The following is a 25,755-nucleotide window of genomic DNA, read 5'->3' as shown; positions in this document are numbered from 1 at the left end:
CATAATTGAATCATTATTTTCCAGTTTAGCCCTCAAAAGCTGCTTTCAAACAATGTGTATTGTATAAAGCGCTATATAAATACAAGTGAGTTGATTTAGGTGTTATCCTGAATATTTTCTTGCCATTATGTGAATAATTTTATATAAAATTATAGTAAAAAATGTCAAGTATCTGAGCTTGACCACAGGATATTTCTGAAAGTCTGGTGTATATGTATATACTTATATATGTATATTGGAATGTGTCAGGACTCAGGCGGTAGTTGGGATATATATATAACCTGATCTGTAGTTTATGTCTGCGCTCATGCTGTATATGCTAAATACAACTTTACAAGTCCTTTTTTTTACTGTTGGTCCAGATTTGTCTTTTTCATTTTTAATAGTTTGTAGTCAAAAGTGTAACATTACCATTCCTATTATGCATATATATTGTACATATATAAGTTAAGAGTTCAAAAGGTATTGCATAACAGGAATGGTAATGTTACACTTTTGACTACAAACTATTAAAAATGAACAAGACAAATCTGGACCAACAGTAAAAAAAAGACTTGTAAAAGTCGTATTTAGCATATACGGCATGAGCGCAGACATAAACTACAGATCAGGTTATATATATATCCCAACTACCGCCTGAGTCCTGACACATTCCAGAGGCTCCTGATCATGTGCAGATTCTCTCACCTTCTCAGTAACTTCTTCAAACTCTTTTTCGGTATCACGAGCTTGCTGCATTAGCCTCTGGCCGCCATCTTCGCCGGCCCCGGATATCTCGGGTGCGTCCTGCAGCAGCCCCTGAGCCAGGTTTCGCAGGTACACCACCTGTGGCTGTACAGAGTTTAACAGTTCCTGTTGGCTACGCAAACGATCCAGGCTTTTGTTGCTACAAGCTTGCGGCCCAAGTGCCTCTTGAACCTCGATCTGATGCTTGGCTGCTTCGAGCCTTCTCTCCACAGCCAGTCTGCCATCTTCAAACTCCTTCAGTCTGCTCCCCAACTCTTCTAGCTGAGCCGTGCGTCCCTGTAGTCGCTCAGAGAGGCTGTCTGTCCTGCGATTAAGCTGAGCCTTTTCATCCCTCACTTCCTCTTCACCAACGCAGCTCTGCTCCAGCAGCTGATCTGCTGCCGTGTTCAGAGACTCTAAGAGGGGGCGACGACGATCTAAGTCCAGACTCAACTGTCTAGCCTTTTGCAAAGCCTCGTCTAAGGCGGTGGGATCCAGCGATGGGTGGATCTCTGCCTCCCTTTCCTCACATTCGGCAACCCAAGGTACAAGCTCATTGCGATGTTGTTGGTACAGCTCAGCACGGGCCAGCGTTTCTTTTATTCGACAGTGTTTCTCAGTGATCTGTTGGTTCATGGCCTCCCAGTCTTGCCGTAAGGTATTTAATCGAGTCTGTAGGGCTAATCGCTCATCTCCAGCAGGGAGGGATGCCAGTAGAGATGCCCCCTCGGCCTGGATGAGCTCATAGGATCCACGTTGTTGTGCCATGGCTCGCTGGAGATCCTCTTGTTGGGCGAGAAGGGTCTTCAGAGTGTCAGGTTGGCAAGGGAGAGCTTCAGAAATACCAGCTGTGTGACTCCCAGCCTGCCCATCCAACCAGCCACGAAGCTCGTCAAACATCTGTTGGAACTGTTGAGTGCTGGAAAGGGCGGCCTGCAGCTGGGACAAGCCATCAGCTGAAAGACAGCAGTGAGAGGGATGGTTACTATTATATACAGTACATGCACAAAACCATATATTATGGCAGGGTGAGAGATTATTGGGGTTTGGAGCAGAGATGCCACCAAAACTAACAGAAAAGTCTCTGCACAGTTAAACTAAATCAATTACTACTAAAGTTTATATAATAATAAATAGTATTATAAATACATTTATGTAGTCTATTTACATTATGCAGTTTGTGTGTAAATACATGTATTCCACCTTTCCATGAACATTAATGCCATGTCAGATGCAGCTTCTTTTCTACCTTTGCAGTGTAAAATGGCTTTTGTTGATGTTGATACAATTTTATTGGTAACAGTCTATAGTATTCTAATTGATTTAAATAATTGGTTAATATAATTATTTTAAATAAAAGACAACACAAATACATTTAATACAGTAATTATAAATTTGATTCAAATTCCAGTGGGCAAATATTGCCCCTTAATGGAAAAGTTCATTTCTGACCCTGCATTTCAGTAAATGTTACTCACCAGCCCGTTCTTCTAGGTTCTTGAGGGGGCCGCTCACACTCTCCAGTCTCTTGTGTAACTCATCTCTGAGATACGGTTCGGCCACAATTGTGCTGAGCTCCTCACACAGCTGCTCAGCCTGGGCCAGTTGACCCCGTCTCTGTTCCAGCTCAGAGCGGATCTCCCCTGTTTCCTGAAGCCTACGGCGTAGGGCTTCGGGTTGAGCGCTTAGAGAGGCCTGCGCATCTAGCCTCTCGCCTAGATTGGCCACACTCTGAGAGAGCTCCCTGAGAAGGGCCAGGTAGTGCTCGCTGGTTCCCTGTGCCTGGTCGATCTTCTGCGAGCGGCCCGTGAGGCGAGAGGTGAGGTCTCCCCACTGCTGTGAAATGTCTGCCAGCTCCTGCCTCACCTCCTCTAGGTCCTGTGCATCTCTAGAACCCTCGTCTCCAGTCGGAGAGAGGATTCCCTCTGCCGCCTGAGTCAGCTGGTCAAACTGGGGTTGCCGCGTCTTAAACTCACGTAGCATGAACTGACGGGATAAAGAAATACATTTAAATTGACTACTGGTGGTGAAAGCAATTCGTTTTGAGTACAAAATGTAAAAAAAAAATAATGTCAATGAAAGGCATGATATTGATTGAAAACTTAAAGAATAGATGTCCACACACTGGATAGATGCCAGCACAGCTCTAAAAAGTTTATTATTAATAAAACAGCACAATGTCTTCATCAGAAACAACTCTTTATAGGCACAGGTGATATCCAATGATAAAAATGTTTTAATAAACATTTACATGAACTATTCCGTGAAAAAAAGAAAGAAAAAAACCTTATCAGTAAGGGTGTCTAAATTGTTCTTTTGAAGTAGGACTACATTTAAAGGTGGAATTTTTCTATGGTACTCTACAATGTAACACTTTCAGTGTTTTAGATTGTATTTAACAGCCTGTATTTAATGAATATTGTGTAAAGACCCCTATACTGTGACGGTCATAGATTTGTTGTCCAGGAGGGTAATTTGGTAGACAAAACGGGAAGAATATCATTAAAAACCTGTTTACCTGCACTTGCTGTTTCTGTGTGTTGAGCATGTTGGGATCGATACTCAGTGGGCCTAATACACTCATCATCAGCTCTTTTTCTCGTAGCCAAGGTCCTAATTGACTGGCTGCTGCTGCAAAACTACCCAGCCTATCAGCACACGCCTCCAATTCAGTCTGCCTCAGTGCTGCATTCTGATTGGCTTTCGTCCACCGTGAGTCTAGAAGAGAGGGCAATATTTAGAACAAATATCACAAAGACCAATTTTAATGATTTAGAAATCATGAATCTAAAATATACTTGAGTGACTGCGAATAGTTACTTAGATACTAAACGTAGCAAGAACCACAGAGAATTATGATAATGCACACAAAGCAATCTTGGTTCCCTTGATTTCCTGTTCATTCAGGCAGACTTTTTCTTTTCTTTTCAAAGAGCATTTTTGATCATTTCTAGTGACTCGCAGAAAGGACCAGTCAATTGTCTGAGATTTGTTTATTCTGTTTAAATGAAGCACAATGGATAAAAGAAATTCCCTGAACAGGTTGCACTTCGACAACAAATGGAATGCTTTAACATGTTTTATAGCAAAAGTTCAGGATATTTGATCTGGAAAAGACAAGATCAGAGCTCTTCTTGGACATTACATTATTTTCAGTCTTCCATTTTCTGTACCAAACTCTCGCCTTGTGACCAACATATGAATATTAATGCACTTATTGGTATAGGGACAAAGTCCAACAAATGGAAATGCATTTAAAAACACTGTATGCAAGGACACCACATTTAAAAACACTTCACTGACCTATGTCTTCAAGCTGACGTTTCCATGTCTCAGCTTCAGGAGACTCTGGATTATCTTTTATTAGCTGCTTCAGAATGTTCTTGAGATCCTCCACTTTCCCAGAATGCTCGGCAAGCTCAGTAAGTAAAACCTGGACACAGACACCTATCTTTCAGCTCATCAATCACATGGAATCAAATGTTTTTTTAAACTATGGGATAACATAAAAAGCAAAAATAAAATGAAAATATATTTGCTGGCTGGATTTAAGGATAAATAATTTGTGGGGGTCTGCAGTTTGATACCCCTGTCAAGTACTCAATTCTCTTAAGATGTTACCTTGGTCTCTTGGGCTTGAGCACGCACCACCTCTGGCCGTGAGGGAGAGGCGGTCTGCCCTTGTGCCAGGCTCTGTTCACGGGGGCCTAGCCACTGGACGAGAGCCTCAGTGCTCTGCCTGGCCTTCTGCCGCAGGTCAAGAGAGGCGTCTTGCCTACCCTTCCTCTCCCTCAGGTCACTGCCCAGCTGCTCATACTTGCAGTTCACATCTGCCACTGCCACCTGGATCTCAGTCAAGTCTGAGGGTAAGAGCGAAGAAATGTTGACGCAAGCACAGTCAGAGCAGGCCAAATAGTTTAAAACTGCATCATGTTTGTGGTATTTGCAAATTTAACTTATTTAACAATTTGAATATTGCATAAAACATTTGCGAATAAAGAGACATTTGTGAATAAATGTGTTCAAGAGAACAAAATCGTCACTTCCTGGGAAGTTGGCGCAATATATCTGTAATAAGAATGGAAGTTGCAATTGGGAAAGCCACTGTGGCTCTTTCTTTTGCGTTTGGATGCCTGGTGTTTGGCAACGCAATTGTGAGAATTCTGGGAGGGAATTAAACCAAATCATTTTGATGACAGTTTGGCTGAGGCATTGCAGAATGATCAACTTACATTTGAAATGCTGTGCAATGAAACTGGTCTGCTGGTTAGTCCAGTTACCCAATCAATCACATCTTCGCATCGAGTGATTTATTATGTAAATGTGTTTCCATCATAGTTTATGTGCATGTCTCTTTATCGGATAAAAATGTATCCGCCTCAACTGAGCGCATACGTTATTTTTTGTGCATTTTTAGAATTGATGTGCCTCTTGGTGCTTCCATCTAGTGTTTTTTATGCGATATCCCAAAATTCACATAAAAGTAGGTGGCTGGAAACATACCTTGTGACAGCTGCACTCTCTTCCAGTTTTGTCAAAGCGTTACAATGGGAATCAATACACTAGATAATGACTACACTGTCTGAACAAACAGATTACTTGCAAAAAGATAGTCTGAACAGTCCTTTGTATCAGATTTATGTGCACTGCGCCAGTGTCAAAGAAAGCTTAAATGATTGGACAAATTGGTCATATGCACAAAGACAGATGACACCAATCTGCACATACTTAGAAAGCAAACTAACAAAACAGGACAAGAAGCAATGCAAAGAAAAATAGGGAGAGTGAGTGAAAGGGTGAGGAAGAGAGATGTGGAGTTATCGCGCCTGGGGGTGAAACGGAAAATGCAAATGACTAATAGAGAAAAGACTCCAGAGATAAGGATGCTGCACAGCTCACTGGCTAAAGGTGTGGAGGAAGCTCACCTTTACAGGTGTGAATGCCATTAACACTGTTGGGGCTGGAAGCACCATTGAGCTGGGAAACACCTGGGAGAAAGACACACAGACACACGCTCAGACAATGCCACAATAATTCACAGGCATGCTGGAGCAGCACAAGCACACACAAGCAGCTAGACAAACTCAACACAGAGGATTTAAACACAGAGCCACATATACAAACATAATATGCTCAAAATCAGTAGTCTGGAAGGTGGTAGATGTGATACTTCAGCCAAAAAGTCACCCTCATGTCATTCCAGACCTGTATGACTTTCTGTCTTCCATGGAGCAAATTTGAATAATGTACTGGTCACTCTTTTCCATGCAACAACAAATGAACAGGGAAAGGATCTATTATTATGCATCAAAAAGAATGCAAAAGCACCATAAAAAATAATCATAAAAACACAAAGGTTGCATTTATTTGATCAAAAATACAGTAAAAAAAGTAGGTCCCACTTTATATTAAGTCGCTTTAAGTACAATGTACTTACATTGAAATTAATAATTTGATACAATGGACTTATTGTGTACATACATGTTTTTATATTGTACTTATATGTATTTCATGTAATTACAGATGTAATTAATTTATGTAATTACATGTATAATTACACTGTTGACCTTCTCTTACACCTTAACTCACCCTTAAACATAACCATACCACCAAACCTGTCCCTATTCTAACTCGTATTCCACCTCAATAGCAGCAAAAGTGTTTTACAATACAACATGAACACAATAAGTACATTGTAAATACATAGTACTTAAAGCCACTTAATATAAAGTGGGACCAAAAAGTAATATTGTGAAATATTATTACAATAGTTATTTCAATATATTTAAACATTTCCTGCACCCATTACTGCAGTCTTCTGTGTCACATGATCCTTAAGAAATCATTCTAATATGCTAATTTGCTGCTCAAGAAACATTTTTTATTTTTTATTATCAATGTTGAAAACAGTTGTGCTGCTTAATACTTAACATTTGTGGAAACCATGATACACTGGCATTCAAATGTTTGGGATAATTAAGGAAAAAAAGATAAGAAATTAATGCTATTATTCTTGTGGCCAGGATCTATAAGTTTGCATTTTCTTTTCCCTAGAAGAAAGAAAGTCAAACTGGTTTTGAATGACATGAAGGTGAGTAAATGATGACAGAGTTTTCAGTTTTAGGTGTAATAGCTACAGACAAAGAAAAGGAACATTAGCCCTGAAACTCCACAATGTTGTTCTTCTTACCAGCCTTGTTTTTGGGGGCTGTGATGTTAATAATCAAGTTCTCAAGTTGTGAACTGGTCTTGTTTAACTCCTGAACTTGGCTTCCTTGGGTCTCCCATTCTGAGAGCAAATCCTACAAGCAAATTTATAAGACATGTTAATTAAAGCTCACCTCACTAAAAACAGAAACTGATGTCAGAACACTGTAAATAGAGAGAATTACAGCCCTACTTTAAGCTGCTGTGCTCTTCTCTGCAGGCCTTCTGTGCTTAGGTTGGGCTCTTTGGCAGGAAGTTGCTCTTGTACCGACTGCAGCCACCTGAGGAGGGAGCCAGAGCGCGAGCGAAACTCCGCCAGTTGCTGAACGCAGCTCTGGATGGAATCAAATCTGTGAAGGACACAGAGCAAGTTAGATGAATATGAACTATGAAAAAACTGATTTGATTAGATTTTGTTAATGGTGAGTATTCACAATGCTGGCTCCAATGAGGCGACTTGTTCCACGTAAAATAAACCGGCTTTTGTGAGCCCACTTGATCTTATTTTTTAAATGTCTTATTCCTTTCTTAATGTAAAATGTTTTTAATGAAAAATAAAATACAATTCAGAGTACACCTTTAACAGCAGAAATTGGTCTTTTAAACCACCATAACAGAAAAATCTCTTTTAAACATACAGTACCAGACATCTTTGGCTAACTATGCCTCCTATTAATATGGCAACACTAGATGCTACTATTTTAGGTCATGGTGATAGATCAGGACATTGTGTGGGATATAACCCAGAGCCAGACTCCACTCCAGGCCAGCATGCCTTCTACCAATGTTAGCAGCAGCGAGTCGAAGGTCATGTCCTAACATGCTACCATTTACATATAGTTTATATTATAATAATCCCACTTCTCACTCACAAGTATTCCTAGAGATATGTGGAGTGGATTTAGACTTGAACACATGACTAACTCTTTTATGAGTCCTCTGGAAGTACATTTAAATGCCTAGAGCCCCAGTATGTCATCTTAAGGAGGGATGTGGCCAAATGGTTTCTATAACAGCGGATACAGTGCTGTCAGATTGGGTTAGCATGATTCTATTTTTTTTTTATGGCAGAAAGCATTCAGCCTCTTATTTTTGTCACATGTCAAATGTCAAAGCAATTAGAGTTGGTAGGGCACCACATTTCACAATGAAACTATTGCAGAGAATAGCTTGGAACAAACTCACTATTGTGCTAATGGCTTATAGTTGCCAAAGACATTGAGGGGGACAATATTACAATATCCTGAATTTGATAACAGCATTAATTCTACTTCCAGTCTGAACAAAGAAGTTATATGTGGAAAACAGGGATATCACTGTTAATTAAAACAATTTTTTTTTATTTTTTTTAAATAAAGCTGAAATAAAATAAAAGTTTTAGAAGAAAAACTTGGAAACTAAACTAAACTAAACTAGAAATGTTCAAACTAAAATAAGATTAAGTTGAAGCAACTAAACCTAAAACTGAAATAAAAATAAAGTAAACCTAAATAGCAATATTACAACAACAAAAACTCTAAATTAAAATGACTAAAAATTAAACTAATGAAAAATGAAAATATAAGAATAAAAGCTAATTCAAAATATTAACAAAAACAGAAAAAAACAAAACAAAAAACACTAAACAACACTGGTGCAAGATAATGTTTTCACAGCTCTTTCCACTCACCTCTCATTGACATTAGATTCCAAGTGTGCAAAGTCCTCAGAAACCTCCTTGGTTGTGTCCAGAAGGCTTTGTACATTGGCAAGGATCCCAGATTGGCTTAGCTCGGAACCAAGCTCAACAAATGCTTTTAATTGACTCGACTCTTGGGTAACTTCTGATTTCACCTCCTTTAATGAAAAAGAGACAAATGATGACACCTTCAGACATCGGCCAATAACATGTAATCTTTCAGAAAGTATGTAAATCTGTGGCCTAATTCTCTAACCTCTATGGTCTGCCTGTAGTCATCCACACTGCAGTCCGGTTGGCCTACTGGGCTGAGAGCCCTTTCTCGACTCTGCGTGAAGCTGCGGAGGTCTGCGCTCTGGCGCTCAAAACTCTCCAACTTGGGCAAAAGTCCCCGCAACTCAGTCTCTCTATCTGCTTGCTTGGCCTGGGCTGCTGTGTAGCGCTGACTCAAGTCCTGCAGTGCCCCCTGCAGGCCAGATGCTGTCGATGCATCTGCAGACTTCAGGAGCTTGGACACAGAGTCCGAGGTGGCATCCACGCTCCCCTGCCTCGAAAGAAGCTCCTGACGTATTTTCTGTGGGGGGGCGGGGGAAGCGCCATGTTTATATAAAACAAGTTCTGGTTAAAGATCTCTGATACTGATGATTATGATGGTACAGTTAACAAAATACCTGATTTTGTGTCAGGGCATCCTGAACTGCTTGAGCAGTGGGCTGGACTGATCCAGGTGATAACGGTAGGCCATCTAACCACGCCAGCAGTGCATTAAGACCCTCCTGAACGCTGACTGATTGGGCAACGGCTGTTTGAAGCTGTTTGGCTCTCACTGATACTGAATCAGACAGGGTTTCAAGGCGCTTTTCCAAAGCATCTGTAATAACCAATAGGAAGATTAAATTATATGCAAGGAATAATGTAAAGTGTACAGGTCATTAGCACAAAATAAAATAGAGATCAAGTCTTGTATTACTTCTAAGGGTTTATTTTGTAATGATAACTGAAAATTATACTTTCAATCATAAAATACTTTGACATCAGAGTGCATTGATTGACCAATCGAAAATTAATATTCCAGAGAGTTGTGAAACACGCTCAAAAAGACATAAGGTGCGTCTCAATCAGTTCCCTAGTTCAGTATTCAGGGCACTGATCAGGGAGTCTGCCATTTTAAGGGCTGTCTCAATCTCAAAACCCTTAATGGAATTTCTGAAGTGTGAAATATAAATCATACTAGCCAATTTGATAGATGTTTAAAAAACCAAACAAATAAAACCCGTTATTTAATTATATTTCAACATAAACATACATTGCTAGACATGTACTGAACAGGTACTAATAAATGTACGACTGAAATGTTGCAGGACACTTGAGTCTGTGACAAAAGGTTCAAAAGTTATGGCCATTTGCCTTCATTTTTTTTGTTTTGGTCACTGTAGCGCCACCGTCTGGCTGATCAGAGCAAGGCCCAGAGTAGACTGGGGGAGTACTTCCCAAACCTCCAAGTTTCAGGTCTCTAGGCCTTACGGTTTGACCTATTATCTATTAATAATAATAATACAATTCTTACAATTACAATAGGGTTTCAGCGCTACGCACTGGAAGCACTAATTACATATTACAATATATTAAAATAGACAGCAGTCATTTTGTATTGTAGTATTCCACATTATTACTGTTTTTACTTTATTTTTGATCAAATAAATGCAGCCTTGGTAAGCATAAGGAACTTTTAAAAAACACTTAATAAATCTTAGGCACTAAACCTTTCAGTTGTAGTGTACGTTCTGTTTTTTTAATGAACCTCCTTTTTGCAAGTTATTTCCTGGTAGTAAGAATGAAATTACCTGTAATATTGTTAACATCTGCATTTTTGAGAGTTGGGGATTCCTGAGTGCTGACCAGATCTTTTCCTGCTCTCTTGACCTTCTCAAGCTGTACCGAACGCTCTGCCAACTCATCCTGCAACAGCTGAGAGAAGACAGCAAAAGAGAGAAAAAAAGCTAATTAATCAGGAGGATTCCTATTGGAAACGAAATTTTGCTTAGTTTAATTTCCATTAGTTTATCTATCTGGTAAAATTGTTTGTGAGCTTTCCTTAAATATTTTAACCAGAAAAGAATAAATAATCCAACCTGTACAGTACTGAGAGTGCGCTGCAATGTCTGGGTGTCTGTTTGCTCTCCGCTGGGTTTAAACACACTCTGATTTTGCTCCCGAGAGCTCAGCCAGGAGTCTAAAGAACCAGCCTCATCTTGGTAGTGCTGGTATCGCTCCTGGAGACCCGAGAGACGGGTGCCAAGTTCTGAGGACTGAAAGACAGAACACAAATCATTCAGCATGTCTTCAGTACGTTATATGTCATTGCAGACTGAGAGAATATGAGGCTCTGTTTTGTACCCACCTTGCTGTGTAAGGAATTGTAGCGCTGTGTGGCATCTTGGAGCTTGACACTCACTAGCTGTCTGGTTTCCTCCAGAGTTGGATCAGTACTGCCCCCCCTCTCCAGGGCCCCCTGGACAGAATCCAGAACCTTCTGACCAGAGATAGTCACAAAACGCAGGTCTGCTTTGTGACAGATGACATCTTCTGCAAGCTGAAAACACAGAGAAACACATTCTTAAAGTCCTGAAGTACACATCCTGAAGTACATTTGTAATGTTAGACATCACCATCAGTATATTTTGATACCTTTTTGTGCTCCTCTATCCTGTCTTTTAGGCCTTTTCCATCCGTTTCCCCTTCCCCAAGTGAATGCAGCTCTTGCTCACTCTGATCAAGCCATGTTCCCAGGTTTCCATGCTCCTGCACAAACTTAGCAAACTCGTCTGTGAGGGCATCTACCCGCCTCAGTCTGTCCTGACAGTTCTGGAGACGCTCCTGATGCTGACTCTGTAGTCGGTCCAGCTTTGCTTGCAAGCGTTGTTTCTCCTCTGGTGGCACACTGGAGTCGGGTTGCTCCAGGAGGGAGCGGACAGACTGGGCCACCTGCTGAAGGTGAGCCTGTTGGGCTTGTAACTGCTGCAGCTCGGTCTGGTGCAATATAGAAAAGCCAAAATGTCAAAGGGAAGACAGCACTGCAAACTTGACTGACTAAACTGAAATCTTTAGAATTGACTGAATATTCTTGAAAACTGACTTTAATATTGACATTAGAACTTTTACAACTGAACTTGCTTTGAAACTGACTTTAGAATTAACTAAGCTTAATTTACAACATTAAAACTGAACTATAGACCTGAGTAAACTTACTTAACAACTCTAAAACTGACTGAACTTACTTTAGAACTGAGAACATTAATGCACTTTAGAATGGAGTTACCATATTGGTAAAACATTGTGAATTATTGAGATATTGAGAAAACATCGAGAATTATTAACATTGATTTAAGAATCTGACCTGAAGCACGTCTCTGTGAGAATTCAGAGCATTCTCTTGTGTTACTGATGTCGGGGTGTCAGTGACGGTGTCACCAAATGACCTCCTCTTTGAGTCGTCCAATGATGACAATTCTCTGAGCAGTGTATCTATACTTTCCTGTGTCTCCTGCATCTGCTCCTCTGCTTTAGCCTTGGGCAGAAGCAAAACATGACAATGAGTAAAAAAATGAATAATACATGCAAACAAATTGAAAAAGAAATGATATGTGAACAGCTTACTCTTTGTGTGTTCTGCTGCTGTGTTGTGACAATGGCAGTGTCTACTTGAGCAAGTGAGGACTGGATTGATTTTGTAAGTGAGCTGTGCTGCTCCTTCATTTGTGAAAGAGCCCCTTGTAGTTTAGCCCTCTCTTCAGGACTCAGACTGTCACCCCGGTCAGACAGGAACTCCTCCACTGAGCGGATAGTATCAGTCAACAAGTCACTTTTGATCTGAAGGTCCTTCTCCGCCTCCTATAGTTAAAGGTACAAACAGTAACAATGTTTAATGTAAAATACTGTGTACTAAAGATGCATATCCCACCCCTCTTTTGCCAGTAATCATACATTAATACTTCTCAGACAATAGATAAGTAAATGTCAGATGCGTCTCTTTTTCTCACCTTTAGCTCTCTTTGCTTCTGCTGTAACGCGTTCACGTCATCTGACTCGACCCCAACTTTCTGATTTGCCAGGAGGCTGGCAGCCCCCGCCAACCACATTGTGAGATTCTCCAGTTTTTGAGAGCATTCTGCCTTCTGCTGCTGCACAACCTATATCCCATCATAAGAAAGGGAGTAAGAAAAGTGAAGGGAAAAAAGTTTTGCATTTGGTCTATTATAATCATAATTAAGTGCTCATCATATATTTCTTTTAACCCCATCAAACTCTCACAATTATAAATATGCCAGGTTTCACACAAAGTAAACAATGTACACTCGTTGAGCATGATGTGTCCAAAGTCATCACACAAAGCACCCAAAAACACACAACAGGCCAGTGAAGCAGAACAATAACAAAGACCTTAGGACAAAAAATAAAAGCTGGATATTTTCCTCTCTAAAAAAACAAGCAAGCTATACAGTGAGGCTACATTTAAATCTTAGCCTTTTCCAAATGTGTCTTCTGAGGCAATCTGTAAGAGCAAGGCAGACAGGTTAATACACACATGTTATGTTCATACACAGGCAGCTAGCAAACTCAAGTTTGAAATGCAGGTGGCTATAGAACAGGGCTCAACAATAAAGAAATATGTTTATTTAAATAAGGTATAGTTATCTAGCTGGATAACATGCATGAGGTTTTGTCAAAACTGTGACTTGGGATAGTACTGAAACCATCAGTTAGAATGGGTTGAGAATTATATACATGTTCAAAAGCATTAAGATTTTGCACCACATGGCATAATTTACTAAAAAAAAGTGTGAAGGTGAAGTATGAATATTGTGACAGTAGCATATGCATAGCATATGCACAGTATGTACTGTATAGATATACATTTCCAATATATTTTAGCTGTACATTTTTCAGGTATAATTGTAAATTTATAATTGCAACAATTTTGTTGTTGTATTTCTGAATAAATATAAATATCACTTAATAAATGAATTTAACATTATATAAAGATTTCTTATTATGTTAACTTATTTTTCTTGACATATATAAAAATATGTTAGGCAACTAGAAATCTAATCTACTGTCTTAACTGGGCCAGCAAACACAAGTCATTATTGTGGAGTCCCGCAGAAGCATTATTGAAACAAAAGATCAGCATTATCAGCAATACTGGCTCTATAAAGTTAACTGAACAAGTAGAACATACTAAAATGTACATGCACATGAAGATCATTTTGATTTTAAAATGCAGCATTCATGCTAACAAGTATTCATACATGCATCAGTAGTGTGGTTTTCCTTTTATCATTATTCATTTTCCTTTATCACAACTGAATGATTGTGAATCAGTTAAGTTAAAAGTAAAATGGAATATTCTTGCTCTTAAAATAGCAGCACAAGCAGTTATTCATCTGTTTGCAAACCTCTCTATCCCTTGTTTGTCTCTCTTTTTCCATTTTCTCTTCTTTTTCTTTTTCCATTTTCTCTTCTTTTTCTCTCAGTTCTTTCTTCATTCGTTCATTCTCTATCGCCTGCTGAGCTGATAGTGCCTCTGCCCTGGCATGACTGAGACCAACAGCCTGGTGAAAGACCCTCTGTAGCTTCTCCAGCTGTCCAAGGAGATGCCTGCTCTGATCAGGCAGCAAGTCCTGTGCATGCTCAGAGATAAACACCTGAATATTGAAAGCCACATTGCTGACTTCATTGGATCGTGCAGCGAGAGAATTCTGTATATGCTGTAGGGGGAAAAAAAAAGAAAAATGAAAGACTGAAAAAGATACCATCACTATAACTACAATTATCACTGTTGATGTTTTACCTTGCACAACTGTTGTTTACGAGTGATTTCTGCCAATGTCAGTCCATCTACCCCTGTTTCTTCCTGCATTTGTGTCTCAGTCTCCTTAAGCCACCTGAGAAGTTTGTCAATTTGCTCTTCCAAAGATTTCAGCTGACTGCTTACAGCTTCCTGCAAAAATATAAAAACCGTGCAAAGAGATTTAAAAGAAACTGCTCTGGCATGGAAAAACCTCTAAACTAAAATGTGTATGAATTTTTCTTACGTTTTGTGCATCACGTTGTGCTTGTAACCCCAGCAAAGTATTCTTGGCAAGGTCCCTGGATGCACTGTAAGTCCGGGCTAGGTTCCGCCCATCTTTGTTCAGGGCCATAAGCAGCTGAGGAGGTACATCCTGAGGGTGAGACTCCAGTAACTGTGTGGCAGCTTTAGTCTCCTTGTGCACTTCCGGTTCCAAGTCAGAAATTTCCAGGAAAAGAACCTGAAAAAAGAATTTAATGAAAATACAGCCCTTTTTAGTTTAAAGGGATAGTTGACCAAAATGTTAAATTACATAAAACATTTTCATGAAATGAATTACTCACCCTTATGTTGTTCCAAACCCATTAGACTTTCATTCATCTTCGGAACACAAATAAAGATTTTTTTTTTTTACGAAATATGAACGATTTCTGTCCCTCCCTTGAACGCTACCCAACTACCACTCTGATGCTTCAAAAAGTTCATAAAGAGATCATAAAACTAATCCATATGAATTGAGTGGTTTAGTCCAAGTAATTTTCTGAAGAGACACAAGCACTTTAAAATTACGAACATATTGAATTTAGACTTTTTTAATTCACATATACATTAAACAATAAACACAATAAACATTGATCAGCGAACATAAACAGAAGGTCAACTGAACCTGCTTGATGCACGAGAACAAACCTCTTGCGGAAGCTTTAAATGTGCCGCGTAACACAAGAATGAACCTCATTGGTTCTCACATGTCAAGCGAACATGCTTGAGCTTCTGTTTACCAGATCTGATGTGTGCACTGATAAATGTTTATATGTGAATAAAAGCCTGAGTTTAATCTGTTCAGCATATAAAGCGATCATGTCTCTTCATAAACTTTGGTCTAAACTGCGCAATTCATGTGGATTAGCTTTACGATCTCTTTTTCGAAGTTTCATAAAAAAATATCTTCATTTGTGTTTCAAAGATCTCTGTCGAAGTCTTATGGGTTTGGAACGACAGAGGATGAGTAAATGATGACAGAATTTTCAATTGTGGGTGAACCTGTTACATCAAACATTTTGCTGTAATATAAAGCTTGTACCTCTGTCTGTCTGATTATGTCATCCAGTGTGGAGAGACTTCGACCAACAGACTGTTGTTGCTGCTGCTTAAGGCGGACTTCGATGTGTCTTACCATGGAGAGAAAGGCCACAATCTGTTGGTCATGCTCTAAACACTCTTGGCGTGCAAGTGAGGACTGAAAATAAAGGGAAAATCATTCAAAAGAATCAAGTAAACAGTATTTGCAATAAAAAAAGTCAAGAAAAATCTTTATTTTTTACCTTGCTAGCTTTTGTAGTGTCCCTGCTTATTTGTTCAGTATTTATCTGAATTTCTTCAGGCCGCCTCTCCACTAAACCCTCTGCATATTCCTCCACATCTTCTTTCTGTGTGGTATCAGACTCTGGGATCACCTCCATAAGGGGTAGTCCAGGAATTGTACATTCTTGAATAGGTTTATCTGTGGCTTCATAATCACTGAAAGGGGGCTCCTTGTCTCTTTCTTGATGAACTTCATTGCTTACCTTCTTCATTGCTGTTTTGGCGCTTTGTAATGGAGTACACACCTCATTTGACAGAAGCTCTTTGGAGACCTTCACTACTGGGACACATTTGAGGGGTGCTGATTTAGCAACTTCACTGTCAGTCACTGCAGTGCTTGATGGCAAGGTCAGTTTAATCTTAGGGTCTATCAACTTTTCATCTTCTGTATATAATGGCTCAATGCTTTGTTCTTCGGCTGTTCTTTCTTTGTTTTCCCCTTCTAAATTCTGGATTGGAACCAGTTCTTTCTGGTTTATATCTACAATGTCATTAGAGGTCTTCTTAGATGGAATATTCTGATTCATATCATCCACACTTAATCCGGTGTTTGCACACTTGTCATGTCGATCTTCTTCCTGTTTTTTAGCTGAGGAGCATGCATCGGTATCAGACCCAGGTAGAACATCCTTTGCAATGTTTGGCACTGACCTTTCAACCCTTTCTTTAATTTCTTGTCCCGCTTGCTGTAGTTTATTGTCCTCCTCTTTACTTTGAGGAGGCTTAATGCTTGTCTTTTCTATAAAAGTCTCCTCTTGGGTGGCCTTGCGGCGTTCTCCATTATTGGCTAGTTGACGCATTGCTTCTAATTCTTCAGCAGCTTGTTTTTCACTCACCCCTCGCTCAAACACCTTCCTAAGAATGCTTTCCTTAGCTTTCATCAAAAGTATTTCCTTCTGTGCCATTGCCTGGTTGGCTTTCTCAAGTTCACACTTCTCACTTTCTTTCTCCTCTGACTGATTGCTTTGAGGTTGGGCCTCAGGGATCACAGTCTTCTGCTCTTTATGAATCTCATCATCTCTTTTCTCTTCTCCTTCAATAAACACTTGCTTAGCTTTTTTACTTTTGCTTTTCTTCTTCCTCTTCTTTTCTGATATCTCTGTGCCAAGGTCCTTAAATACCTCAATAGCTTCCTGACCCGGGTCTGTTTTTTTTCTAATTGTGACACTATGCTGTGTTAGAGTTTTCTCTTTCTGATTTGCAATGTTTTCATGATCAGACTCATGTTTGGGGGTCTTAGTTTCATTAGAAGTTCTATCCATCCCCATTTCCAAATCTTTGCCTTGCACATTCTCATCGCTCTCTGGCACAGGTGCAATACCACCACTTGCATGGGTTGTCTCTGATAGCTGTACCTCGATCACCTTCTCTTTGTCATCTTTCATAATAGGCTTCTGACTAGTGGTAAAGCTGTCTTGTCCATCAACCTCTCCTTTTTCTATAGGTAAAAGTCTGGCTGAGGTGTCTGAAACTTGTGGCTTTTCAGCATTTTCTATTTTAGCTTGCTTACCATTTTTCCCTCTGCCTTTCTTCTTTCCTGGTACCTTAACTGTTTTTGTGGATGTAGAAACACAAGGATCCAAACCAGTCTTCTGCCTGTCCTTGATTTCCTCTGCTTTGGACAACAACTGATCTGCTTCTGGCTTAAAACTATGCCCTTCTATCTGCTCTAAAGATGGGTTTTGTTCCTTGTTTTGCAAGCCATCATCACTGTCTGCAAAAATGGCTTTAGAGGTTGCAGGCTCACTTACGGTCTGCCTTTGGATCTCTGTCTTTCCTTTTGTTTGCTCTGTAGATGGGACTGGTGCCTTGCTGTTATCAGTGCTTTCTGAGAAAATAGCCATAGAAATTGCAGATTCATTGACTGTCTGCCTCTGGATTTCCATCTCTATTGTGTGGTCATGTGAAGCTGTTGAGTCCTTAACTTCCAGCTTTTGCCATTTTATCTCAGAAATATCTTGGGGTTGCTCAGGGCTTTGGATTGGCTGTGAATTTATATCTTTGCTTTTTGTAGGCTTTATCTCTTTAATGGCCTGCTGAAGTCTTTTCTCTGCTTTCAATGTAAATTCAGTCAGGACCTCCAAAGATGCATCATTTCTGTCCTCCATCACTGCATCAACCAATTGTTCCTTGCTTTCTGAATCAGGACCGACGTCCAGTTCAAGCTCCTCTTTTTTTAGAAGATCTGTATCTTTTATTTCAGCCTCTCTAAGATATGGTGATGGCGGTGGTATACTCAACAGATTTTTCTCAGGTAACATATTAGTAGGACTGACCTGATCTGATACCATCTCAGGAAGAAGAGGACAAGGGGTTCCATTTGTTGAGGAGGCTGATATTTTGGAACTTTTCATCTCATTTTCATCTAAATGGCACATGTCATATTGAAGTTTAGCAGCCATTTCTGTGGATATAAGCCCATATCCAATTGCCTCAGTGATGCTGGGGACCTTCTGTCCACTTGCTGGATTGAGCAGCCCCCCTTTTAAGACTTGATTTGTTGCAATACATTTAGCCATGTCTTTATCAACTAAGCCTTTATTTATAGCCTCTAGAAGAGGCAAACGCTCTCCACTGTAAATGTTAATGATACCCCCCGTATCTGCTTGACTCTGCAATACTCTTGCTGCAGGTATGGGATCCACTTGGCCTGCTTTAATTGCCTGTGGTAAGGTCATCATTTCATTAGTTTGTTTATGTGGAACACCTCTGAAAGGCCTCACTTCAAGGAATCTCTGTCCTGTCGCAATGTCAATTTTACCCTGGTTTATCAGCTCAGAGTAGGGCACAATACGAGCGTTATGAGGGTCTAACAATCCGCTTTTCACATTGGGTAACTCCATAGCTTTATTTGCCGTTTCATCATCTAGAAGGCCTTTAGAAACAGCTTCACTCAGAGTAAGCCTGCTTTTTGATGCATCATCATAAATGGAACCTGTAGATGCTTGAAGAAGTGAAGCGTCTGGATCTAAATTAGTTGGTGCCTGGCCTTTGAAAGCCTTTTCCAGTGCTTTTAACTTTGGAGCAATTGTGTGATCCATGAGACCCAGGTCAAGTGCATCCACAACAGTGAGGCGAACACCAGAGCCATGATGCACAATGCCACCTTCTGCAATCTGCTGACTTAAAATTGTCTGAGCCACATCTTGACCAATTATGCCACTCTGAAGAGCTTGTTCCAGTGAGACTGTCTTTTTGGTTTTTGGGTCCACCACCCCTTTCATTTGTAACTGTAGCGCCAACTTGGTTTGCATTGCATTTGGATCTGCACATTTTCCCCGACATGACTTTTCCAAAGTAAGAAGCTTCTCCTTCCTACCCTCTTCAATTAACCCAAGGTTGGCTGCAAGGGTAACTGATACCTTCTTGTCTCTTTGCAGGTCAACTATTCCCCCTGACACAACCTGGGCTTCAAGGAGATGAGCAGCTGTATCGGAGTCCAACAGGCCAGCTTCAGCAGCATCCTTAATTGAGCAGAGGCGACCACGCTCCACATCAATGACACCGGCAAAAATCTTTTCTGAATGAAATACACAGGTCATCAAGTCCTCATCCAACAGGCCTTCTTGCATCACATCCTCAACACTAAGGGACTTACAGGCATTACTATCCAGAAAACCATTAAAGAGACCAGCTTTTTTCATAAGCTTAATAGCAGTGTGCCCTGGAAGCAAACCCTGTGCCAGAGCTTCATCCAAGAGAACTTTTTGGCCACCTACACTTACAAAACCACCTTGTTGCAGTTCCATAGCCATACTCTCAAGCTTCACATCATCATCACTTACTTCCACAGACAAAGTCTTAATTTCTGAAGGGTCTAATTTCTCATCTTTATCAGGTTTATCAAAGATGTCTTTATTTACCTCTTGTTCAATCATTTTCTTTAGTTCCTCTGACTGTTTTGCAGTCTTGACTTCATCTGACTTGACATTTAGCGTATCATATTGTCCTAATTTTACAGTATCTTGGACTGAAGAGTGTGCACTGCTTTCACCTATGTCAAATGATTTTTGCTCAGTCATCTCTAGAAATATCCCACTACTCTCTGCTTGTTCCAGCTCAAGTGTTTGCTTATTTTTAGATTCATTTAGTGTAGAATCTATAATTTGATTTTGAGAAAACGTCCCTTTATCTGATATATTCTTTGGTAGGGTTGAGCTTGCATGCAAAGGCACTATTAAGGTTTGGCCTGTCCCTGTCGAGGGTGCAAGATGCTCCTCTGTCCTTTTTATAGTCTTGCCCATATCTGTCTTCTTGCTGGCAATTTCTTTTGTTTTAATCTTGGTTTCTTCATATTGATCAGATGACAGAACTTTCTTTTGCCAGTACTCTTCTTGTGAAGGCTCTATAAAGGCTCTTTCTGTGCCTGTCAAGGTTGGAATGTCTTCCTTTGATTCTATTACAGTCTCACCCATTTCAGTGTTCATTTCATCTTTTTTAACCTTAGGTTTATCACATTTTCCTGATGACAGAACTTTCTCTTGACAGACCTCCATTAAATTTCCCTCTGTGCCTGTCAAGGGTGCAAGATCTTCCTCTGTTCTTTCAATACTCTCGCCCATATCAGTGTTCTTGCAGGCAATTTTACCTTTTAGAATCATTGGTTCTTCATTTTGTCCTGATGATAGAACTTTCTCTTGCCAAACAACTTCATGCATAGGCTCTATAAATGGTTTTTCTGAGCCTGTCAAAGCTGAAACATCTTCCTCTTGTCTTTCTTTTGTCTCACTCAAGTTAGTCTCGTTGGCAGTTTCTTTTTTAATCTTGGGCTCTTTATAATGTCCTGATGACAGAACTTTCTCTTTATGTAAAGGCTCTATAAAAGATCTGGCTGCTCCTGTCAAGGGTGCAAGATCTTCCTTTGCTCTTTCTAATGTCTCACTCTGTATTGCAGTGTCCATCCAAGCTATTTTACCTTTTAACAACTTGGGTTTTTCATTTCTTCCTGGTGACAGAACTTTCTCTTGCCAGTCCACTTTATGTGAAGGCTCTGCTCTTTTGACAGTCTCAACCACATCAGCCTTGCTCTCAAATTCATCTTTTTTAATTTTGGGTTCTTTACATTCTCTTGATGACAAAACTTTCTCTTGCCAAACCTCCGCATGTGAAGGCTCAATAAAAATTCTGTCTGTGTCTGTCAAGCATGCAAGATCTTCCCCTGCTCCTTCTATAGTCTTACTCATCTCAGTGTTCTTTCTGTCAATGTCATCTTTTACATCTACGTAGTCTCTCGAGGACAAAACTTTTTCTTGCCGAATCACTTCATTTGAAGACACTATAAAGGCTCTGTTTGTTTCTGTCATCGGTGCAAGATCTTCTTCTGTTCTTTCCATTGTCTCTCCTATATTAGTGATCTTGCAGGCAATTTTACCTTTTATCTTGGGTTGTCCAAACTCTTCTGAAGACTGACATTTATTTTGCAAAACCAAAGGCTCTATAGAGTTTCTTTCACTGGCCACCAAGGGTGCAATATCTTCCCCTGCCACTTCTATAGTCTCTTCCATATAGGAGTCCTTGCAGGCAATTTTATACTGTAGAATTTTTGGTTCTTCAATTTCTTCCAAATCCTTTTCAATCCCACTCATAGCTATGCTGTCCACCGTAACTCTAATGTTGTCAGACATTTTGTGTTGGACTGGTCTGGCAAGGTTTGTGGTTTTAACTTTTTCACATAGTAGTTCAACCAATTCTGGTTCTAGTAGTACTAGACGTTCTCCTGAGTGAGCATCAATGTAGCTGTGAGTCATAACTTGAGTGAGAAGTTGGTTTTGAACCTGCTCTTCTGACCTGCCTTCCTCTGTGATGGAAAAATCATAATTGAAACCTGCACATGAGGCAGGGGGTGATGAAGAATAGGCAGATCCTGAACTCAACTGCTTCATATATGAGGAACTTGACTGAGTCACATGGGAAAGGACATCTGGAACCTGGGTCTGTTTTAGGATCTCCACTGCCTGAGGATGAAGTATCTTCTCAGCTTGATGCAGAGGGACCACCTGTCCACTCTCAGGCAGATATACTGCACCAACAGAATGACGTTTTCTCAGGGCTTTTGCAGCAAGCTCTCTACTGACAACACCCTGCTGAAGCGCCTCACTTACAGGAAGCAGCTCTCCTGATTCTGGCCACAGTATTACTGCAAAAGATTGTAGAGATTCCAGTACACGTAAGGCTATGCGAGGAGAGAGGAGGTCTCTTTGAATGGCCTCATCCAGCTCTAGACGGTCCCCACTGACTGGATCTATTATTCCCCCTGCTTGAAGCTGTCGTGTCATGAGGGTGCAGGCCAAGTCCTGATCCATCAGGCCATGTCGGACAGCCTCATTAACAGTCAATCTGTGTCCTGACCGGGGATCTGTGATACCTCCAGCAAACAACTGAGCCTCCAGAAGTCGAACTGTGACATGGCGGTCAATGAGGCCCTCTTGAACAGCATGGAATATTCCCACCTTTCTGCCAGAACTTAAGCAGACAGTTCCTCCTGGCTTCTGTTTAATTGGAAAAAAGTGCAGACCCGTCTCCTGATTGAAAACACAACGCTGTTGAAAGTCAACCAGACTTAGTTTTTCTGCTGTATTTGGATCAATAAGTTCTCGTCGGTAAAGACAGGACTGCAGCTTTTGACAAAGATCGGTGGATAGCAATCCCTTCTGTCTTGCATTATCCAGGCTGATCATTTCTCCATTGGAACCAACCTTCATGCCGCCTGTGCTTATCTGCAGTTCAAGTATACGGAGCCCCACCAGCTCCTTTATGACACCTTCTTTCACAGCAGTGGCTACTGGTAATTCCTGACACTCAGCAAATTTTGCTGTGTTGACAAGACAAAGGGCAGTCTCTAAATCTTTCAGTGATTGGTAGGCATGTTTATCAATTAAACCACTGGAACGACCTTTATCTAATGACAGGTAATCAGGGGAGGCAGGCTGAAGTAGACCACCCATGACAACCTGTGCCTCTAACAGTACATGACAGGTGTCTTGATCTATGAGGCCACGCTGTGCTGCCTGAAAAACTGGAAAGGTTTCCATGGTGCCAAGGTCAATTACTCCAGCGATGACTTTCTGATCCTATGGAAAGATAAAAATCATAATTTTAAGAATGGTTCTTATTTAGTTATTTTTATTCTAAATTTAACTAGGAGGGAAAGAGAAAAATGCCCGCCACCATAGTTGGAGTAACTTAAGTCAACATAAGAAGCAATCATCATCTTAATGCTAACATTCATGCATTATTCATGAGTATAAAGAAAAATGTACAAAAATTGCAAAGTATAATTTTTATTTATTTATTATACACAAAAAACACAACAGCTCAGCATTGCAGTGTGAAAAAAATATGCAAAAATACAAGACAAAGAAAAAAACAGATAGAAATCTTGAGAACATATTGCTAGGTCAGAAAGAAAGCAAAAGTAAGAGAGAAAGCAAGCACTACTTACCGTGTGGGGTGGTATGCACACACACTGATAGACCGAGGATTCGGCCCTATTAATTGAGGCGCAATAGGGTGAGAAGCCGGATGTTAGCGATCTGCATGCCACACTCCAGCTGCCTGATATGCTGCCCGGGACTGACTAACAGACTACTTTCATACCTCTATTACCTATTTTCATATGCATTGTTTTTTTAAATATGTTTTGAGACTTACCCATGAATATGATCTTAGTTGGTAAATACACATTTTCAATTATTTATCAACTAAGGATAGTCCTGTATTCCGACTAACAGTTTGATGTCTTACATTTTCTCCCGGCAGCTGTTAGTGATTTTGAAGCAAAATGCTGATTAAATTTCACAAAGAAATACAGTATTAAACACATGGACTGAAAACAGACAATATCACACATACAGACACACAGACAAACAAACAAACATATAGCTGTGATCTGGACACATCATGCTCAAACAGTGAGGTGGAGGTTTAGCTGGCTTTTTGTGCTCAGTCTATACCAATCCCTAGGAAAATCTTTTGACCACTGCTTTCTGATGAATCTATCTTGTTTATATCTTTAACTTTGGGCCATTCAAACACAAACACACCATTGTACACACAGTAATCACTACTTAATGACTGATGTATGAGTGCACAGTTCCACACAATGTTTGTGACTGCAAATGGCGACAAAACAATATGAATGTAATGACATTTATGCCTTTACATTTACATGTTTACCTGTGCCTTATTCAAATGAAATGTAAAAAATAAAAATAACAAAGCTAAACTACAATTTGAACGTGGCTTTAATGGACACTAAAGTGGCTATGGAAGCGGTTTCGGATGCCAAAAAGCTTTTATCACACTATTCTACTCTAATGAGCCGATGAGTTGCGTTTAAGCAGATGTGCTTGATTAATATGAAAAATAAAGATGGTGTGGGTGACATGATATCAGGCATGTTGAATAAAATGATTTAGATTTCACACCATGCTATTAATTTTTTTATAACTGTTAAATAAGACAATGTCTGTGAGATGTATGAACGTGATGATGAAGGTTAAACCACACGTGACAGGCAACATAAAAAACACAAAAATGATTCACTCGCTCAAGCTCACACATACACACTGCTATAGCATGTCACTAGCACACTGACAATGCTTGACCATAACAAAGACCAATATTTAAAGCAATATATTTCAGAAGCATTGTTTCAAGACACGCTTTTTGCTGTTGAAGCTCGCTTTGGCAAAGTTGAACACTGCTGTCACTGGCGACTTCCCCTTGGCCATCTAACTTTACCTTGCGCTTCTCCTCTTTGGCCAGCTGCTCCTCCAGTTTTTGCAGCTGTGTGGCAGAACTGTCACACAGTTGAGTGTAGTTGGCTTTCAGCTCATCCAGCTGCGAGACCACCTGGGCACGCTCTTCAGACGATAGCCTAAAGATATATGCGCTTCATTAATAAAAATGTGTGTTTGTGTTTAAGTGCATGATTATTTAACATTTACCTTAGAGGTGGATGTGAACATTATAGCACATAAACAGCATAGTACATAAAGTACATAAAGCACCCCCAAGTGGTCAGTGTTGTTATTGTTAACTAAAACTATTAAAAATCCTATTTGTTAATTGAAATAAAATAAAAGATAAATATATAAGGTGAAAAACAAACATAACTTAAACATAAAAAACTTTTAAAAAGGAAAATTAGAAATGTTTTGGCAACTAACTGAAAAGAAGTTTAAGTACAAGAAATAAAATTACAAAAAAATGAAACAAATTAAAATAGGCACATAACAAAATTTAAATATAATTTAAAATGTACAAAATATTGAAAATATAAAAATAAATACAATTTAAAATATTAATAAATACTACAATACTATATAAAGACCAGAATATAATATAATCAAAAGCAAAATAACATTGCAAGGGTCAAGGCACACAACTGACATTTTAAAATACTAAAAATATTTTTTCAGTATATTTTTTAAGTCAAATAAACATGTCTTTACTTGCAAAAAACTAAATGTATTACACTTTATCAAAATGTATTTTCCATGTATAACTTATTTCTAATTTCTTAATTAACCATTTATAATATTTTTTTTTCAATGCAAAACCCAGTCTTGTGTTAACAGGGCCCGAGTAGGCTACTTCTCGCATCTTCTGACAGGCTATTTCTTCTTGTATCAATTTTTTATAAGAAAAAATATATAAGACTACAACTTTAATAAGACTAAAAAAATTTAATCTAAAGAAAAAAGTT

At 39.6% G+C, this 25,755-nt stretch overlaps 1 protein-coding gene across 15 annotated transcripts in view; it reads right to left on the bottom strand.

The window, feature by feature from the left end:
* Nucleotides 1-25,755, bottom strand: part of macf1a (microtubule actin crosslinking factor 1a) — a 165,943-nt gene that overhangs the window by 49,050 nt on the left and 91,138 nt on the right. For 13 of the 15 annotated variants that reach the window (XM_082187008.1, XM_082187009.1, XM_082186997.1 and 10 more), the window contains 24 exons: nucleotides 24,789-24,924; nucleotides 16,007-23,116; nucleotides 15,766-15,921; nucleotides 14,707-14,922; nucleotides 14,463-14,612; nucleotides 14,068-14,379; nucleotides 12,652-12,801; nucleotides 12,269-12,502; nucleotides 12,009-12,179; nucleotides 11,300-11,641; nucleotides 11,013-11,204; nucleotides 10,744-10,920; nucleotides 10,456-10,579; nucleotides 9,283-9,482; nucleotides 8,868-9,185; nucleotides 8,603-8,769; nucleotides 7,127-7,283; nucleotides 6,917-7,028; nucleotides 5,652-5,714; nucleotides 4,348-4,586; nucleotides 4,030-4,159; nucleotides 3,245-3,444; nucleotides 2,205-2,712; nucleotides 688-1,682 (listed from right to left, as the gene is read on the bottom strand). In XM_082187008.1, the coding sequence (XP_082043134.1) occupies nucleotides 688-1,682; nucleotides 2,205-2,712; nucleotides 3,245-3,444; nucleotides 4,030-4,159; nucleotides 4,348-4,586; nucleotides 5,652-5,714; nucleotides 6,917-7,028; nucleotides 7,127-7,283; nucleotides 8,603-8,769; nucleotides 8,868-9,185; nucleotides 9,283-9,482; nucleotides 10,456-10,579; nucleotides 10,744-10,920; nucleotides 11,013-11,204; nucleotides 11,300-11,641; nucleotides 12,009-12,179; nucleotides 12,269-12,502; nucleotides 12,652-12,801; nucleotides 14,068-14,379; nucleotides 14,463-14,612; nucleotides 14,707-14,922; nucleotides 15,766-15,921; nucleotides 16,007-23,116; nucleotides 24,789-24,924 (12,559 nt within the window). The remainder of the gene's footprint in view (nucleotides 1-687; nucleotides 1,683-2,204; nucleotides 2,713-3,244; nucleotides 3,445-4,029; nucleotides 4,160-4,347; nucleotides 4,587-5,651; nucleotides 5,715-6,916; nucleotides 7,029-7,126; nucleotides 7,284-8,602; nucleotides 8,770-8,867; nucleotides 9,186-9,282; nucleotides 9,483-10,455; nucleotides 10,580-10,743; nucleotides 10,921-11,012; nucleotides 11,205-11,299; nucleotides 11,642-12,008; nucleotides 12,180-12,268; nucleotides 12,503-12,651; nucleotides 12,802-14,067; nucleotides 14,380-14,462; nucleotides 14,613-14,706; nucleotides 14,923-15,765; nucleotides 15,922-16,006; nucleotides 23,117-24,788; nucleotides 24,925-25,755) is intronic. The other 2 variants (XM_082187005.1, XM_082187002.1) reach the window with 2 other exon arrangements.

This window comes from Leuciscus leuciscus, assembly GCF_965113295.1.
Source record: "Leuciscus leuciscus genome assembly, chromosome: 12".
Classification (NCBI taxonomy): Eukaryota; Metazoa; Chordata; class Actinopteri; order Cypriniformes; family Leuciscidae; genus Leuciscus; species Leuciscus leuciscus.
Note: the sequence above shows the minus strand (reverse complement) of the source record. Positions and strands in the feature narration are given on the sequence as shown.